The 20,103-nt window shown below is 44.3% G+C and overlaps 1 protein-coding gene across 5 annotated transcripts in view; it reads right to left on the bottom strand.

Moving 5' to 3' along the window:
* Positions 1–20,103, bottom strand: part of LOC133353248 (plectin-like) — a 229,135-nt gene that overhangs the window by 95,704 nt on the left and 113,328 nt on the right. For 4 of the 5 annotated variants that reach the window (XM_061569339.1, XM_061569337.1, XM_061569338.1 and 1 more), the window contains exon 2: positions 2,194–2,255. In XM_061569339.1, the coding sequence (XP_061425323.1) occupies positions 2,194–2,255 (62 nt within the window). Of the gene's footprint in view, positions 1–2,193; positions 2,256–17,720; positions 17,854–20,103 lie in introns of those variants that run through there. The other variant, XM_061569340.1, reaches the window with a different exon arrangement.

The raw sequence follows: 20,103 nt of genomic DNA, 5'->3' as shown, positions 1-20,103 counted from the left end.
CGTGTTGTGTACAGGCTGGGCTAAGCTACTGTGGAGAATGTGCAGACGAGACCGTGGAAGTTGTTAATAAAGAAAGTGCCTCCTAGAAACTGCGTTGTCTCCGAATCGTTAACACTCCACATGTATGTACGAATATCTGTATGTGTGCACATGTGAGTTAGTAAGCATTATGTATGAATATCTGTATTGTGCACATGTGAGTGAGTAAGCATGTATCTACGAATATCTGTATGTGTGCACATGTGAGTTAGCATGTATGTACGAATATCTGTATGTGTGCACATTAGAGTTAGCATGTATGTACAAATATCTGTATGTGTGCACATGTGAGTTAGTAAGCATAGTGAGTAGGGTTAGCGTGCTGCACTATAACATGCCGACCATAGTTCGATTCCCGCTCACGGCCAACAACAGTGACGATTATCTGAACAGTTTCAGGGCCTCCCCTAGGTCGACTCAGCCTCAAATGAGTACCTTGTACGGTGGTGTGTAAAAATCGCCACAAAGGCGGTGGTTCTGGCCACCCACCCCTTCGTGTGCCAGGCCGGCCTTCATAGGTGCGCGCTAACAGCACTTGCCTCAACAGTCTGGTAAGGCTATACGGGGGATCTTTGTCTTTATCTGTGTTAGCAAGCATGTACACACGAACAATTCATCCCGTAGCTCCGACTACCACGGCTGGTTACATCCAGTGCGAATGAAGTTCAACATACGCACGTTAGAGACATGAAATGGACTGTGAAGATGATGCCGGCTTGCGCAAGACAAGTCATGATAAAGGATGATATAGCTGGTGGAGGATAAAGGCTTTGGGAGGCTACCATCCAGCAATGGATTGTGGATTCTGATCAAGCAAGAATTAAAAAGCTTGGAGCAAAACACAGACGTGCGGTGAAAAACACTGAACAGCTGCACAGAAAGGTAAGGGACCCTCATTGTTGTGTACTGCCTCCTACAATAGGCTCATTGCCCTGCAGATGTGTTTGTCATGCACCGTTCATCGCTGTGTAATCCACAATAGCCCACGTCAAAAGGCCGAACATTACATAATTGCATTTGTTTTGTTTTACAACTCACATGACCGACATGGCACGGGAAGGCTGTACATTACTTGCGCCTCCGATTATCATGGTTGGCTACGTATATGGTGCAAAAGAAGCCGATACATCTAGCAGTGGATTGACAATGGGCTTCACATAACGATTTGTTTTATAATTATCAAACACATCATTTAGTTGTTGAACTAAGGTTAACATTGTATTGTTTATGTAAAAACAGGCTGGGTAAACCGACTCCATGCGGTGACACGAACGTGTATGGCCAATTTACTGTAAACATATGCCGTGACATACGCACACATGGATTGGGTGGAGTAGTGGCACAGTGGTTAGCACGCTGTGCTGCTGCGGCCGGCATGAGTGGCAAGTGACCTCCGACATCATCCTAGCTTCTTCTCACATTCACTAACCCGCACTGACCACTGTGGTGAAGTATGGTCAAAATACACACCCAAAACCAACAACGGGAGTCCTTAATCCATTGGTGGATTGAGATGAGCTGTAATTAATTTGTGTATGTTGATATACAAACGCACTGGGAGCGATGCACTTCTACATCTAAATTTACAACTCATTTCTTTAGAGCTGCCTTTTTGTGTCTAGTTGGTTGTCCTTCCCCACCACCGCCGATTAGTATGGTTAGCTACATACGGTGCGAAAGAAGTTCAACATACATACTATACATACGAGTGTGGGTCTCTATGGGTTTCTGTGGGTCTCTGTAGTTCTATATGAGTCTTTGGATCTCTGTGGGTCTCGATGGGTCTCTGCCAATACTGTATTAGGAAGCCATTGGAGCTAGACACTCTTTAATATAAATTTACAACGAATTTCTTCAGAATTGCATTTTATGTTTAGTGTGTTGTCCTTCCCCACCACCTACGATTAGCATGGTTGGCTACGTATGGTGCAAAACAAGTTTCAACACACATACATATCAGGACTTCACTAAAATGACACCACAATTTCCTGAATTGGAATTCAATAGGAATAATCTTTCATCAGAAATCATCGTCCCAGCCCCCCCCCCCCACTGAGAAATCTCGGCAGGACCCTCCTGAGAACGAGTCCAGCAGACTCGGTGAGGTGTTCCTGAGTAAACAAGCGTGACAGCAATAATGATGATGATGCTTACCTTGATCAGGTGACTGTTGACCCACTTTGTGAAGGTCTTCTTCTGCACGCGCTCACGCTCATCTGCAAGCAACGTGCGCACAAACAAACAAAAGCCATGAAAAATGAATGAGGGGACCCATAGAAAACCTGAATAGGACAAAGAACATTCATTCACAATGATAATAATATTACCACATTCAAGGTACAGTGAGTGTTATATTATTATATACACCGGCAAAACTGTGGCATGACCTTGTTTAAAGGCAGGGGGGGGGTTGCAGGGGCATGACAGTCAATGCGACGCAACCGTTAAACAAACGCTGAACAGAATGAGTTACAATATGATCTGCTTGCTTCTATGTGCCCTAGATGTCACCACCCCATGTAAATATGTATAATTCGGATTATTTGGCGGCTATACATTTCCACGTGATTAGCCACTTCGACAAGCTACCATTTGTGGCCAGGTCGCTGCTGAAAAAGAAGCTAAGAGCTCAGTGAGCCTTACCCGGTAAAATATAATTTTTTTGGAGATTTGTTTACCTTTCCTACACTGTTCACTTCTGTCTTGTTTTGTATTGTTTGTTGTTGTAACTTTCTGATTCGCTCCTACTGGACATCTTTGAAAAAAGGGCTTCATAGCTCATCAGATTCCACCGGTATGAATAAAGATTCTGATTCTGAAATATTGCACCAACATTTAATGACTTGACTATGAACCTTAATGAGAGGGGTGGAGTCCCCTATACACTACCCCCCTACACTCAACTGATACGACAAGCCTGATATACAGGGCCTTGATTGGGGGGCTGCCCTACCTGCAGAAGGCAGGGCCTCACCTTGTCTCGAGCCTGGAGCTCGCCACAGAACTCTTGCTGATGTCCATTGGCTGAGAAAATCTCTGATCAACGCTCGGTGATGCACCATGTCATGCGTGCCCCGTACAAGTTTTTTTTCCCCCTTTGTCAAATTTTATTTTTTTTCATAATCTTTTACAGATCAATATATAGTATGACAATGACATATTCATAGCTGGATATTACACAGTCCGTCCGTGTAGAAAATGGGGGAGGGGGGGTTAAAACATGTGTACAATATTGAAACCTTGAATACCCATTACCAGCCAGAGCTTAATACTGTTGTGAGACTACTGAAATCACACAATGGCAATGCTTTCTTTTAGCAAGGCCGACAATGTGCAGGCCTGGTGACTCAGATTTGAAAAAATAAATTGGGAAAATTCCTGGGCGAGAGCCTAATAAAATAGCTTCTACACATTTAACTATTTCCACATACGCACACACACAATTGTAAGCCTTCCTTTCCAATTTGACGGCACGAGAGGCATTTTTCTACTTGACGGACTGCGACATGACAGCGGAGTAGTTACAATTGACGATGTCTGCCACAGCAATGGCAGTCACACACATGGACATTGCCATAATCCCGCACCTCGGCATCTTCCCGTCGAGACGTCGCGACAAAATAGCATTTATAAAGAAATGAGTTTTCAATGTAGATGTAATATCGGAAGAGCTTTCAAGATGGCCACAGAAGCACCATCTGAAAGGGAGTGATGCAGTGATCGTCTTTGTTCGATTGCGAGCCAAAGGCGTGATGGTTTATGATCTTTGACGAGATCATCAGCAAGGTATTGTGGTTTATTTGTGGAAAGCACTTTGTGTGTAATGAGCACGATCAAAAGCCCGGGGCGAGTTTTCACTTCACATCACAACGATCGTCACTTGTGTTGGTAATTTGCTCTACTCCAGTTGCAATTAACGAAATTAAAGCGATTGTTAATTGCCTATGATGTAAGACAACTGAAGCAAGTGAGAGGAAGGATAGATTTATTTAAGTTCCTTTAAAATTTAAAATAAACTTTGCTTTATCAGGCACTGTTAATTCACTAAGCCAATTACGTGAGTCTTCGATGTCGCCACATTTTTATCAGCTTAAGTACAAATTAGCATCGCTTCATTGATGAATATGTATTGTGTAAACAAATTACATACTTCAATTACAGCGCAGATTACAGTATTTCATATCAAACAGTGAAAATTATCACGCACTTATTTTACACCTCAAAGTACACATTTCACAGTTTAACTTAACACGTTTAGCTTTACGGTGTTGCCGTACCTTTTCTATAGTCGACAGACTTCAGCACACTGAACATGTTCTGTTCAGCAGACCTTGGCGTTGCCATCATGCGCACGTCTGTGATCCTCAGTGTATGTACGTTGAACTTCTTTTACACCGTACGTAGCCAACCGTGCTAATCGGAGGGAAGGACAACAAACTAAACACAAAAAGGCAGTTCTACAGAAATGAGTTTTCAATCGAGATTTAAAAGTGCATAGCTCCAGTGGCTTCGATTAGCACGGTTGTCCACGCACGGCTACGAAAGAAGTTCAGCATACATACGTACATGAAGAGCGTTCCAGACGGCCGCATTAGCGCATCGAAGGGAAACTTGTGGTTCCAATTTAGATTCGAGAAACTAAGCCGGGAGATGCAGCACCAGTCTGTCCACGCTACGCCAGCCTCTCTACCAAATGCAACACCACCAGTCTCCGAATTTGAAAAAGTAAAAAAAAATCAAAAGGCAACAAAAGGTAACAAACTATTTACTGCACCACCTGCTCTTAAAACAACACATTATTCAAAGCAACTGTAAAAGTAACACGTTGGTATGTGTAGCAAACAATCTAGCGTCAAACCTGAATCTCTAAAGCCTAATTCTGCCTGTCTACTTGCTTCATGACATCTCAAAGCCACAAAAGGGCCTTATATACCAATGTGTTTGCGAAGACCAGTGTGGTGATCATGTGATCAATGAACAATGGCGTTTTGTTTCTTACGCATATGTGAATACTGGGCAAGTTTTGTAAAGAGGCTGTTGTAAAAGGCAAAAGGTGATTCTTCAAATATCTCACGTAGCAAGATGAACGTTGGCTTCGGCCTAAAACTCGAGGAAACGCGCTACAGAAGGCATTGCCCAAAGTAATATTTTATATGGGGTGCTCTTGCCAATGACGTATGATAATTCAACCGCATGTGTTTAAGAAGGTTGACTTATGATGTATATGTATTTTGAACTTCTTTCGCACCGTACGTAGCCAATCGTGCTAATAGGAGGTGCGGGATGAGTCCCAGACGGTTGAGGCCTATACAGTTTTGCCTGCCAAAGCAAAGGCTGCTCGATGACATTGGTCTGGAAAGCCAAGGGGCCGAGGAATTCATACAGATCATTTATGTGTATGTGTGGGAGACAGAATGGAGGGCTGCTTATATTTGGTGGACTGTGGTGGCGTGAGAAAGACACGTTCAAGGCTGCGCCTTGAACTCTTTAGACCTAGCGGGTCACTTGAGTAAATAAACGTTGAGCACTTTTTGTTTTCTGTCGATTGTGAACCACGATGACTGCGGAGAACGGCTAGCAGCAGCATTTCCCTGCGCGCTGGTGGGATGAGAGACCAGCCCTTGAGCGGAGCATTGGCCGCACTGTGTCCAAGAGTTGCTCATTCAAACCGACTACTATATGTCACAATCATGTGTAGGAAATGCATATGTAATAACATGGGGCGGTATATTCACGTCCGTGGAAATTGTGTTTGCAATGGCAATTAATCACGTTTAATTCGATTTTGCCAGTTAATCATGGAGAAATGACAAATCAAGGGGCCCGCTCTGGCAGTGGCGATGGTTCGGAGAGCTCACTTGGCTGGGCATTGACGCGTGAGAGTGAAAATTGCAACCAATTCCCAGTCAGGGTCAACTCATCTCCATTACTACAAGTAAAACCATCCTCCCCTCGTATTCATTCGCGTGGCAACGGATCGACGTATATTCCTACACGGTGGCAGATGCCACGAATAATACAGTGCTAATGTTAATCATTATAATGTTTCTGAAAATATGGTTAATGTTAAGAGGGAGGGCAAACATTTCAAACGTGACTCATATAAACGAATAGACCGTTTTATAAATAAGTGCAGGATGTTTGGCATCGTGTGTTGGCAGATGAGGATGGCATGTGGTGGGTAATGAATGATTGCATGTGCGTGTGTGCGTGCATTCGGGGCATATTCACGCGTGCGTGTGTGCAGGTACGTGCGTATGGTCATTCACGAGTGAGACTGCACGAGACCATGGAGCACGAATTTCTGCAATAGCCTCTTAGCAAGTGCAAAAGTCTGCACTCAAGTGACAGTGTGTACGTGTGCATGTGTCTCGGTGTATGCGTATTCCATTGTGGGGTGCGGCGGTGCAATGGTTTGCGCACTGCGCTATGAGCACGGCCGCTTGGGGTCGATTTCCATCCATGGATTTAAAAAAGGTAAAAGCGCAGCTCTGAAACTGCTTGCTCACGCCACTGCTGGTAGAAGGGCCTCCACTCAAGGGAGCATTCGAGAGCCCCTCATACAGATAGTCCCCGAGTTACGATGGTCCGACTTACGATATCTCGATCATACGATGGCGATACAACAAAATTCTATCAAATTGCAGTTCATATAGGTAGGCTAAGAATTTGCCTTGTTTTTTACTTTACATTTTACTGTGCAATACAGTATTGGAATTAATAAATACATACAGTATATAGTTTATACAGTACGGTACTGTGAATTTCTCTGTTTTACTAAATTATCACCATTCTTTAAGACTCCTGGGTAGGCTAGGCCATCTTCGACTTACGATATTTTTGGACTTACGATGGGGTCGTCGTAACGCATCTCCATCGTAAGTAGAGGACTACCTATACCGGGTATTTGGTCTACTCTTCCACGTCAGCCAGACACTGTAAGAGGTTGGAGTACCCACACTTTACCGCACCACACGCGACCTGCAGATGGAACCGAACTGGCGACCTCTGGACCGCCACTCCAGTAGACTAACCGTTACACACCTGCCATGGATAATGGAAAGTGACATCCAAGCTTGGCCTGTGCCTCATCGAGATTGGTCTGGGCATAACTGAGTACCTGGTGCAGTCTGGGAACATTGGGACTGGGAAGTTCAAGTTTCAAGTTTCATGTATTAGGTATAGCCCTGTGAGCCATGCGGCTCTTGAGTCGGGTGCAACCGCAACAAACTAAATATGAACAGAGAACATCTTAAAGCGACGACACACAACAGAAACATCCTGAATAAACCAGCAAAGTCAAAGTCAATGGCATCCAAAGCCACGTTGAAGGCCACACCACCCCTCGTGTGGCGTGCCAGGCTTAATAGGGGCACCACAGTGGCAAGAAATTAACTACCTTGCCGGGTACGCAGGAGGTTGTGGGTTCGATCCCGACCCTGATGCCTGAAAATCTGGAGTTTGCATGTTCTCCCCATTGTCACGTGGATGTTTCTCCAGGTCCTCCGGTTTTTCCCTCCAAATTTAGAATCGACGTGCCTTTATAGAATATTTGGCTGCTATAAATGTCCACGTGACAAGCTACTTTGTTGAGCTATCATTTGTGGCCAGGTCGCTACTGAAAAAAAGCTATATAGTTCAGTGGGCCTCACCTGTTAAAATAAAATTATGATAATTGGTTCTTTACCCTTCTATCTGGCAACAAAACTGACACCTTTTTGCAAGGAGTCATGTTTGCATAGACCTCCTTGCAAAAAGGTGTCAGTTTTGTTGCCAGATAGAAGGGTAAAGAACCAATTATCATATTTTTACTGGCAAATGAGGTCCCCATAGTGAAAATAAAATTAGTTAAAAAAATTTGTTTTTAATGGTTTAAATAGGTGCTTACTAACATCAGCTGGTCCAACATTTTAGTATGGCTAAACGGAGGACCTTTGAGGTTCCATTGCAAATGCGTGCTGAAATGAGCGCACACGTACGTTAAAGTACAGTGTGTGCATATCTTCATGCGTTGTCATTTTAATGGAATCCATAAATGTTTATCGCACACGCGCACTCACGTGTTTACGATTCACTGCTCGGCTCGCATATTCTGAATTGTTTACAGAGCAGTTGCTGCTGCTGCTGCTGTGTACCCACACTTGCGGCAATACATTTTGTTAAAGCAGAGTGCAAGGTAGGCTGATGAGCTCATTCGTTGTTAGTTTATCTTGAGTTAAATCGTGCGGTAGGGTAGTACATATTTAACCGTGACCCTCCAACGCCTGACAGAGCTAGCAAAATCTCGCTTGCTTCTCAACATTCCTCCTCCGGTTTGCTGATACACCGAACAAATTGGCTTCTTTGCCCATGACGTGACAACTTGATTTAATTTGGATGGGTGGTGGAGGGTTACAGTTAATAATTCACATTATACCTACACGACGACGATCTAACCTCCAAAATAAATTAATTACGAATAAAAATGTACATCATGATAGCGTGAATTATAATTTAATTACAGCCAAATTACTCCCACACACAGAAGCACATGTTTGCATAATTTTTTTCCACGAACGAAGCTTCTCACAACGCTGAGACGTCAAGGGTTATAAACACCGTAACCACCCAGATAAGTCAGCTCACAATCAGAAGGTTGCAAGGTCAAATCCTGAGTTTGGAGGTCACTCAGCCCATCATCCCTCTGGCATCGATAAAATGAGCACTGCTTTGCGGGGTGATCAACAGTGGTTGTCCTTTGGAGAGACTCGCCCCTGCCATAGGAATGATGAATTTCCACCACTGGCTCAGGGCTGTAAGTGAGCGCTGCCTCAATGCTCATTTGCACAGGAAATCACTCACCTTTTACGTGTTAAACATAATCGTGGCATATTTCCACATTTAGTTTATAATAACACTGAATTTGTCAAAGCCGATTTGTCAGTTATTCCTGCAGGAAAGCCCCATTAAGTCTCAGGACAAATCCAGATTTCCAATTTCCCACAAACATCTCCCAAGTAAGTAAAGTGTGAGTCATGGCACAATTGGAGCGTGCTATCAAAACACCGCTGAATATTAATATATTAATAATAAGCAATATTAAAAAGCCACTTTCCATTCAGTCTTCTTCATGAAAATATGTTTAAGCAGAATTTTTTTACCCGTTTTGACCTTCTTGGTGTTAGAATCAGACTAAAATAGTAATGAAATACTTTATTGGTCCAGAAGACCCATAGGCTGGTGAATAGAAAAACACTCATTTGATTAACTTTTACCTGTTTAAGCACATATTTGATATCCACAATACCCTGCAAGAGCGCCTAAAATATGTAACAGGTAAAATGTCAAGCAATGGCCCTTAACAGGACCCTGCGGGGTGGGCTGGTAGGAATAATACTTTGTACCGGTACAGAGATATCGACCAGGTATAGAGGAGTTAAAGAAAAAATTACTGTATTCTAGTGTAACGTTAATTAAAAGTGTTTGTTTTGACAAGAAACGCTGTGAGATTTAAAGACTCGTAGTCTTTCATTTCCAACACCACCCTCAACACCACCCCTCCCACGGACGGACGGACGGACGGACGGACAGTCGGACGGACGGACGGACGGACGGACACATTAATCTATTGGTGGTCTGGTCCACTTCGTTCCTACCAGTATAACCGAGAAATCTATAAAGCGACACATGACCCAAAACATTGTCATTATCAATATTGTTATCATATAAGTGCAATGCTATTAACATGTGCAGATTTTTTGTGATGACGCTTACCATTCATTTAAAAATAAAATCTTAAAACGTTGTACAGAAAGAAAAAATAAAAACTCCAGTCCCGATTAAATTTCGATTTAAAGCTTTCACGACTGCAGGGATTCATCTTCTTCAGACGCTGTCTCCTCGACAGACCTGTTCTCCACTCTGTCTCCTCGACAGACCTGTTCTCCACCTGAGGACGGCTACTTGCGTTGTGGCCGAAACGTCGTGAGAATTATTTTATTATGTTTTATTTTTATTATTTTATTATTTCAATTCTACGTGACTTTACCGAAAGAACCAAGAAGATCCAGTCCCGTTTTTTAATACATTCCAACCGAAATGCAAAAAAATCTGATAATATTAACAATAACTACCCTGACATTACAGATAAAAACCAGCAATAACACTCACGCCGTCAAGGTAAAACCCCAATCAAAGTACGGGAAAAGCCAATGATTAAAAACAGACTGTCAAACTAAATTTAAAAGCGTTGACAGAGTCCCCGTCGTATCATTTGCACTGCCCTCATGCCCGGACCTCGAATTTGACAGAGGAGATCGCCAAGAGAGGCGCGAGATTGTTTTCACAGCCACTTCCTAGCCTTCCCGAGTGGTGGACACAACGGCGGAGAGACGCCACGCCACGCGGCGCAGTCTGCTGGAGCACGGGGTAAATAAGTGACCACAATTCATTCATCGCAGCTCCTTACAGGGCCCCCCTTGCTTCGAGCAAACGGTCAGGGTGGCGGAGGGAGCATCTTCAGGAGCAATGAACTTACACGTTCAGTAAAGGCTATAGACAGCCGAGCAGCGAATGAAATACTGCGCGCAAGACGTCCTTTCAGAGGGCTTTACTCGCTGCGCACAAAAAGTCGAGAGGCAAAGTGGAACACGAGTAAAGCTCCAAAAACAGATGGAAAGTAAACTATTACTTGATTTGAAGCTTTCGTGACTGCAGGAATCCATACTCTTTGGTTCTTTCGGTAAAGTCACGTAGGTAGAGAAAGAAAATAAATCACGACGTTTCGATCTCTCGCTAGTTTAGCAGTTCCACTGCTGGATTAAAAAAAGAATTCCGCCTAAGGACGACCGCTTGTGTTGTGGTCGAAACGTCGTGATTTATTTTATTTTATAGCTATGTGACTTTACCGAAAGAACCAAAGAGTATAAACCATTACTGTGCACCGTTATCATTGATTGGTTCATTCAGTAAGCTGTTGCACGTCAATTACAGTGACTCATTTAGCGTAGAGAAACTGACCCCGTAGTTTGCAACGTTTTACACAATTAAGCCTCGTATCCTGACACTCACCTGCACTGCAATCCAGCGGAGTGCAGAAAAATGTTGATGGATCACACGACCGTATAAGATTCCCCAAAAACCCCACTGGGAATGGCAGTACAGCAAGTGGGTTATTGAACCCGTACTTTGGGGGGCCTCCTTGGATTGCAATGGGATGTCCTTTTCAATATATACACAGTGATACCTCGACTTTAGGCCCACTTGACTTTCGTCGCTTTGCTCATTCGGCCGTTTTCAATTGTAACCACATTTCAAATTTCGTCCACGTGGCTTTCCTACTTCGTCCGATTTCATCCCCAAACTTTCCACGACGTCCGTGCCATGCGCCGTCTTTTTCGTTCAGTCTTTGAATAGAAGTCGTTCGGTGAGCATCTCTTATATTTGTGTTTATTCACACATTATTAATAATACTCTACTCATTTCTGTGATCATACTGTAAACAATTAATAGTTATTGTTGTGATGACAGTATAATACTACAGTGTTTACTTACGCAAGAACACAAATATTTCAAGATAACATTTTGTTTATTTAGTTTTGTTTACTTATTTATTTTATTTATTTATTTATTTGTATCTTATTTTTCTTTCATTTATGTTTATTTTGGTTTCGCACGCGTGCGTTATATAGCTACTGCAGTTATTTGTGAGTACGTTTTTCGCCGGCCAAAATTAATTTGCAAGGCTTAATAAAAGCTCTGCTTTGACATTCTTCCATTTTTGTCATTCGTTCATGCTCTGGTCCCTAACCAGACGAAAGTGAAAGGTATTCCTGTATCTGTATTATTCACTCCAACCCCCCCGATCACTGCTGGTTCCTAATAACCCCGTGGCAATCACGGTCACAGTTACTACTCGGGACAGAACGACTCGTGTCACATGACACAGTTTCAACCTTGCTTTTTCTCTAAGCAGCAACCAAGGACATGCGTGTTGACCCCTCTGAGCTCATCAACATCGCACACCTGTGCTTGTACCCTCCAACACACGTGCACACATACCGCACGCACTTCATACATGCATTGCATGCACCATGCACAGCCCAGTAATAGATGACCGATTGATGGGCTGTGATTAACGTGTCTGCCAGAAGACAAATTCAAGACGGGGCAAACAACAAGGTCGCCCTGGCTACAAAACACCCCTAAAAATAATGTTGAATCCCGGTGCTAATTACGAGCACATGCTTGGCTCAAACAAGACTGCTGCACACAAAGTTCACAAGCGGAGGTATCCGTTTACAGCGTGACAGGACTGTACCATGTTATGTAAGGGGAGGGGAGGTGGAACATCTCCTCATATTGCCCATAACCCCGAGGATTTCAGATTTCCATGATGCCTGGATCTTCGGTGCTAAGTAGAGCTGTGCGATGCAGTCGGTTCGTATCAATTCTGAAGCTGCATCAAATTACGCGCGGAAGAATGTATATGTTTTTTATTATTTGTATAGTTTGCCTGTAATGGCTTCAGGTTATAACTGCAGCCACTGGAGGCCGCTACATTCACCACAACGTAAAAAAAATTAAAAAAAAATTAAGAATAAAATCGCGACTCTGAATCGCAAATCTTTACATAATCGGAAGAAGGGGGTGAACGATAAAATAATAAAAATAAAACATAATAAAATAATTCTCACGACGTTTCGGCCACAACGCAAGCAGCCGTCCTCAGGTGGAGAACAGGTCTGTCGAGAAGACAGAGGACGGCTGCTTGCGTTGTGGCCGAAACGTCGTGATAATTATTTTATTATGTTTTATTTTTATTATTTTATTATTTCCATTCTACGTGACTTTACCGAAAGAACCAAGAAGATGAATCCCTGCAGTCACGAAAGCTTTAAATCGAAATTTAAGGGGGTGAACGGTTTACGCCTGTCGCGTTGCTACGTCTCGTGGGTAGCGGGGTGGCACCGTGGGAACTAAAACATGCGCCTCACAGTAAGAAAGACCTGGGTTCGATTCCTGACTCGAGCACCTTTCTGCGTGGCCTTTGTATGTTATCTCTCTCCCCCCCCTGTTCTGCATGAGTTTCCTCTAGGATTACACCCACAGCTAAAAAAAGACACGTACAATGTCATGGGTGATGGCCATACCATTATATATGTGACTTCCCTGGGCAAACAAGCAATTATTAATATTATAGCGCTACGCCTTTGCGTAGTAACATGGCAAGCTTTCTCTGCAGCGAGCTTCTTGTAAGAAACAAGATACGCCTATGACCCCCACCTCCTTACATTATGAGTCAGCTCTACGGTTGGCAGAAGGCAAATGCACCACTGTGAAATGTCTGCGAGCAGCGAGACTCAAGATCAAACAGAATACACCATGAACAAGTCTGCTCTGTTCTAAGCTTTCATTCTCAAATCACACCATTGTCATTATTGTTATTATAACAAACAAAAAATCCCCCCCAGAAAGCCTCGTTCAGTCTCAAGACCTTTTCAGGAGGCTCCTGATAATTTTATTTCAGTAGGGGGGGCATGCAAGCGCTATGCGTTTCACAATTAAGTAAGTAAGATTTGTTTTTATTTTGGGTAACTTTTGACCCATGACGCCAACACACGCGGCTCATTGTTCTTTTTTCCAAGACTAGGCCGTTGACTACCTCGCCGGGTATACAGGAGGTTGTTGGTTCGATCCCGACCCTGACGCCTGCTGTATATTTGGGAGTTTGCGTGTCTCTCCCCGTGGTCACGTGGATATCTCCCCCCCACGTTTAGAAACGTGCGTTGAAAGTATTTGGCTGCGATAAATGTCCACGCGACAAGCCACTTCGTTGCGCTGGTCCTTTGCGATAAGCCAGGTTGCTTCCGAAAAAGAGCTGTACAACTCAGTGGGTCTTCACCTGTAAAAATAAAAAATATATAGTTTCGTTCATAGTTTAGCTTTAAGGCGTGTCCTTTAGAACATGATCGCCGAGGCGAAACGGCGGTGTCACATGGCCACCGTGCCTGAATGAGACTCATCGCATTTGGGTGTGGTCGTTCGGTCAGGTCTGGTTTTTGCATCTGCGATGGGCAAATTACTCCTTTGACAGCATTGACTTGCAGGGATTAAGCGTGCACCAAGCTGAGAAGGTTTTCAGCTGCCTTGCAATATTGTATTGGTTGTAGCCTTAATCGTACATATACGTAAGCATGGCGCAGCGGTAAACACCGGTGTTTCGCAGCAAAGAAAACCTGAGTTCGATTCCTGAATTGGGTGCCTTTCTTCTGCGTGGAGTTTGTGTGTTCTGCCCCTGTTCTGCATGGACTCTCACAATTTCAACCTTAACTAAGAAAAAACATGCAATCTTAACTGGTGTTGGCCAACATCCCAATACAAGATCCTCCTAAATATGGAGTGTTTGCACTCAGTGTTGCTTTCCTTGGAAAATAGATGACAGTATTCCCTCATTACTCACAAACTTGCTATCGGCGATTTTGGCTATTTGCAAATCGCCTCTTGAACTCTACACGACTGCATCGAGGGAGAGAATGTGATGAGGTAAAGTGACGAGAGAGAAAGAGATGCGAGAAAGTGATGAGATAAAATGATGGGATAATTTTCATGTATTGAATAGCTTATTTTTTTTTCGATTTAAAGCTTTCGTGACTGCAGGGATTCATCGTATTGGTTCTTTCGGTAAAGTCACGTAGAAGGGAAATAATAAAATAATAAAAATAAAACAATACATTTGTTTTATTTCCCTTCTACGTGACTTTACAGAAAGAACCAAGACAGATAGCTTATTTATGTATTGAAGGTTTTTTTAGGCCAATATCGTTATCCGCGAATTTGCTATTCATGAGCAACACCGGAACGTATCCCTGGCGAATAACGAGGGGATACCGTATATTGTATTTTACGGTATATAGGTCATATATATATAATGTGTTTGAGATGCTTTGCACGCATTCACACGTGTGACTACTCGATGTATATGCACGCAAGATTGTGTGCACGTGTTGTGCTATAAATGTGCAAAATCATCGTATGTAATGAATTCATGATTGTGGCCCTGTATCAAACCAATGTTGGATGAAGGCCTCCCCATGCCGTTTCAGTCATAGGGGTTGTTGAACCATACTTCACCACAGTGGTGCAGGTTCGTAAAGGTGAAGGAGGGATTAATTTAGGTGTCACTAAATACCGACGTCAGGTGTGGCTGGGAATTGACCTAAGGTGAACGAACGGGTTCACGGCACAATACGCTGAACCACCGTGCAACTGCATTTCCCCGTGCATCTATTAAGAGGGTTGCCGGCACTGTCTGTATTTTTAAAGCAGGATTGTAACAGCCGTAGTTACTATTCTGGCAGTCCCAAGACTAAATGGCACGACTACTTTTAACAACAAAATATATCACTGCAATCTAAAACCAATTTTAATTGCAGTACAACACCCAGCTGCATAAATATAGTTTATTTGTTTTATATCATATTGCTTTCGCGTTCCAAACTTTATGCCCATTTTCATATTACGTCGTATACTGTATATACTATGCGTGGAGCGAGGGGGGCTCTGTGGTAGTTCAACACACAGTGAACCTGACTCCCGAAGTTCAATACCTGGCCACGGCTAACATTAGTGGCAAGATCAATCTGTTCCCTCACCCGTCGCCAAGTCGGCATTGCCCAACACGGTGAAATGTGGTCAAACAACCGCCATGGCCGTGAGGTAGCCTTCATGGAGCAGTGGATTAACAAAGGGCTGTACACTACACCCTACATTGCATCTTATTGTTCGGTTTATATAGCGTCGTCGATCATGAAAACTGCATCCCACAATAGCTAAGGAACCACAAAAAGCTGGAACGCAGCAGGCAGGGGTGGTGAGCGAGTGCTACCAAGAATTATCCGAGATCTGCAGTCCTCTATATAGTAAGATGTTTTCAACCAATTAACGAGTATTTATACATGCTGGAGGAAACCAGAGGACCTGGGGAACACCCACAGGTGCGAGGGGGAAACCCTCGATCCGATACATAAGGACTAGATGATATAAGTCCACACTTTGGCGCACCGCCTTCTCCTGGTAAGCCGGGGTACGGCACCTCCTCAACAATCACGGGAACAGAGTCTCAAATCATGAATGAGATCCACAAACCCTCGTCGCCACAGTGCTGGATTACAGGCCGCGTGCATATCCACCACGACCCCAGCAATACCTGTGGATAAGTATGAGCAGCTACATATTGAGTAAGAAAGGCTGTGTGCACAAGGTGATTAGGTTACCCGATTCGTACCGAATTCATTGTGCAGGTAATGTGGCTCACACCTGTTCAGGTCCACTAGCAGGCCAAGCAGCCCATGTGTTGGGGTGTTTAATTTCGCCCACACTGCATTATAAAAGCAAAGACATCAGTAGCTGAAACCCACAGAACGTAAGCCAGAACGTGGCACACCAATACGCCAAACATTGGAACAGGAGCAATGAATACCTCTACGACATATCAAAACATCTGAGGTGTGGTGGCGTTATGTGTATACCTCGAGTTAGACCAAGGTGAGAGGTTGTGGATGCGACTGTTCGTGCAAGTTCCATTACATTACTGGGCAAACCTAACAAAAATATCAATTATAAAATGTGTAAGCTATAGTTGTGTACATATAGGAAGTCTAAAATCTAGATTTTGGTTAACTTATTTAGTTTAGTTATATCACTGTACTTTGCAAGACCTGACTTAATTTCACATAATGCTTTGGATTTTTTTTACTGCAGGTAACATTGGGAAAACAGCTCAACTCACTGTCGAAAAAGCCTCTTCCTCCACATGTTAACCATTCTTCTCAAAAGTGAACAACATCGGGCAACTTGGAAAATCACTTTACTCTTTCTGCACCGATGTAGATACCTATTGCTCAGAATATTAGCCGAGTACCTACGTACCAGCTGCAAAGTAGTGATTGTTAACAACGGAGGGCAGTCACATAGCCTGCACTCCTCACCACTGCAAATAGTCACCCTTTTGCTCTGCTGTTGCACCCCACGGTGTGGAATTTCCATCCTGTGGCCACCTGCCCTGCGATTAGCTGTGCAAAATAAACTCCTGGATATACTCGCCCTGCGTGTGCGTTTATCTGCTCTTTGTCAAGGTAACAAAAACTAAAAACTGTGCAAAATTGACTCTACACAACTGGCACCGCCAAGTTTGCTTTGGTGTCTGTAAATTCTGGATGTTCTGCCTCTGCCTTCGATCAACACTGCTAACCGTCGCTGCTTCCTCGAGAGAGGGTTAAACAGTGGAGATCCAAGAGGGGTCAAACCGTGGAGAGCCACAAGGGGTTAAACCGTGGAGAGCCAAGAAGGGTTAAACCCGTGGCAGAGGCACAACGAGTGGGCGGTCTCCGAGCGAGGAAGGCGTAGTTTGAGAGCACCCCTCTCCCCGCCCAGCAAAGCTCATTGGACATCGCCGCATCCCACAACCGAGCAATCGCAGCAGCGCAGGGGGCTCCGCACTCTGGTTTAAGGTCACCCCGTCCAGGGAGGGGAAACCCACTCCGTTCGCCAGCGGACTGGGGACGCGCACCGACAAAAAACTAAAACGACCAACAACTCCGCACGCAGCGAGCGCGTGGGGAACCACACCGGCCAACCGGCCAGCCGGGTCCCCTTTTAATAACGACAGCGACGCCGACAAGACGGAGCTCCGGTTAACTTACCCTCGACCTTCTGCCTGTGCCTCTTCAGGAAGCGCCACAGCAGCACGATGGTGACGACGTGGCTGGCCAGCACCACCGCCGAGACGGTGTATGTGCCCTCGCCACGCAGGAGAACCATTCTTGCAAAGCGAGCTCAATAGGTGGTGGTGGTGGGGGGGAAGGCGGTGGTGGTAAAAGCCTCGAGGTATGTGGCGGTAGGAGGGGCCGGCTCGTTTTGGAAGGCAAGAGGGAGGGAGGCGATGACTTCTACGTGGGGTGGGAGTTGTGACTTCTCTTGGCTCCTGCTTTTGCTGCTGATTTCATAGCTCCTCCCCGGCAAGCTCTGGCAGTAACTGGAAAATGTTCTCTATTTTTGTTTGAAAAACAAAGTAGGTTTTTTTTTTCTATTAGTTGACTACTAAAAAAGAAATTTTGTTACAAGACGTATAGATTCCGCAAAATAAATACAAGAATGATGTCCTTTATATACACATACTGGATGATGATGCACAGAGGCACCGGTGCCTCTGCTGGTCTGACCGAGAGGAGCTTGTTGTGGTTATGCAGTATTGAACAGGAAGTTTAAAAAATAATTAAATGGATCGACAGCTGCCACACCCATAGTCTTCTTGTGGACTTTTTTCATTTTTTATGTTCCCTCCCTGCCCACATCTCCCTACCCACATCTCCCTCCCCACACACCCTTCCCTCCCCTACCTCCCTCCCCACATCTCTCTCCCACACGCCCTTCCCTACCCTACCTCCCTTCCCCAACCCCATGGCTATACTCCACCCTAATGTTCTATCGTAGCCATTTGAGGATGGAATTACACTACCACCCAGGCCAACTGCTGGAAGTCGTACATACAGTAAAAACGGTGTAATGAAGGACCAAAATAAATTAATGAATTTAAAAAAATATATATTCTGTATATGCACTATCGGAAGGAATGTGTTAACAATCTTAGGTCCATCATCGGGACATGTGCAAACCATCAAGATGTCATACTCTTCTCTGCAGAGGGCATTTCAGTATTCTCATGGCAAAAAGCCACGAAACCTCTTCAAGTGATACCAAGCTTTAAACTGTGGAATTTTCGAATTCTCGTTTTTTGCTGACCAAACATTGACGGTAAGGGTCATGGCATTTACTCGGCAATATTTATTTATTTCCATCCTCTCTCATGAAAGGCCTACGAAGCTTGCTTGCATGTGTAAAGGTTAAACAGAGTAACCTTAGTAACAGGCTAAGGTAGTCAAATTAAATGGGATAATTGTTTCGGCATACGACTAGTTATCTTCTGGCAAGTATACTTATTTTACTTTACCTCATAATCACTGTGTAAGACCGCAGACTTGGCAAAAAAATGTCATCTTAATGACAACCCACCGAAGATATAAACGACCTCAAGTACAAATATGATGCTCTTCCCCCAGCAATTACTCTACTTTGGAATGCGCCCATAAGCCCAGGGTGTTCTCCCTCCAGCAAAGCAGAGACACGCTGAACGACCCACCATTTGAGAGCGGCACATTGCTGGACCACAAACAGCGCAACACCTGATATCGATCATCCTGCCCACCAGTGTCCACAGAAAACATCTGCAGCAACTAGAAAAAAACCCGCCAATCAACTTGACGAATGTAAACTGACTCTCGCTTTGCCCCCCCCCCCCGGGGTTCTGGTTGGCCACGGCTGCTCAGGACAAAGCCACTCCAACAGAAAACTGTGATAGAGACCAAATACATGAACACACGCGCAAACTAAATGTGACGACGAAACTCCCTTCGGAAGCGCAAAAGGCTCTCACCGCATCACGTACGAGACGCACCGCTTACCTTCGATGTAAATAAAATACTCGAAAGAGCAACTTAACTTACGAGAAGTATATTGAAGGCGTACAGAATTGACATCTACTGTATAAGCTCATAGGACATTTAGACAAAAGGTTTAATTTCTTGCGGAAATTTACACAAAAAACACCGAATACCGTCATCTCGTCAAGCCACTGGACATTACTTTGTGTCGAAGATGTGCGTAAGGACAGCATAACTAATATTTGACCGGTCCTTCAAAGCAAACCCTACACCCGCCTTAAAGCACAAGTAGCAACTTCCCAATACATAATTAATTTGCACCGGGCTTTTGTCCAATTACCGCTTTTTCACGGGCTGCGCCGTATTTGCTATCTCGCCACCGGACGGGCCCGTTGCCGCATTGCAGCGTGGCCGGCGTGTCCTGCGAGCCGCCCGCCCGCTCCTCCACGCAAAGAGAGAATCAGTATTTCAGACTGCTGAAGGAGGTGGAAATGCAATGAGCTATGAAGAAGCTTTTTTTTCTGTCCGAAGATGTCCCAGCGGATGGTCGGTCGAGAGTCAGCAACGTTTCATCGGCAAGTAATAG

The sequence above is a fragment of the Lethenteron reissneri genome, chromosome 43, assembly GCF_015708825.2.
Source record: "Lethenteron reissneri isolate LAM-NWPU_2019-01 chromosome 43, ASM1570882v1, whole genome shotgun sequence".
NCBI classification, from domain to species: domain Eukaryota; kingdom Metazoa; phylum Chordata; class Hyperoartia; order Petromyzontiformes; family Petromyzontidae; genus Lethenteron; species Lethenteron reissneri.
Note: the sequence above shows the minus strand (reverse complement) of the source record. Positions and strands in the feature narration are given on the sequence as shown.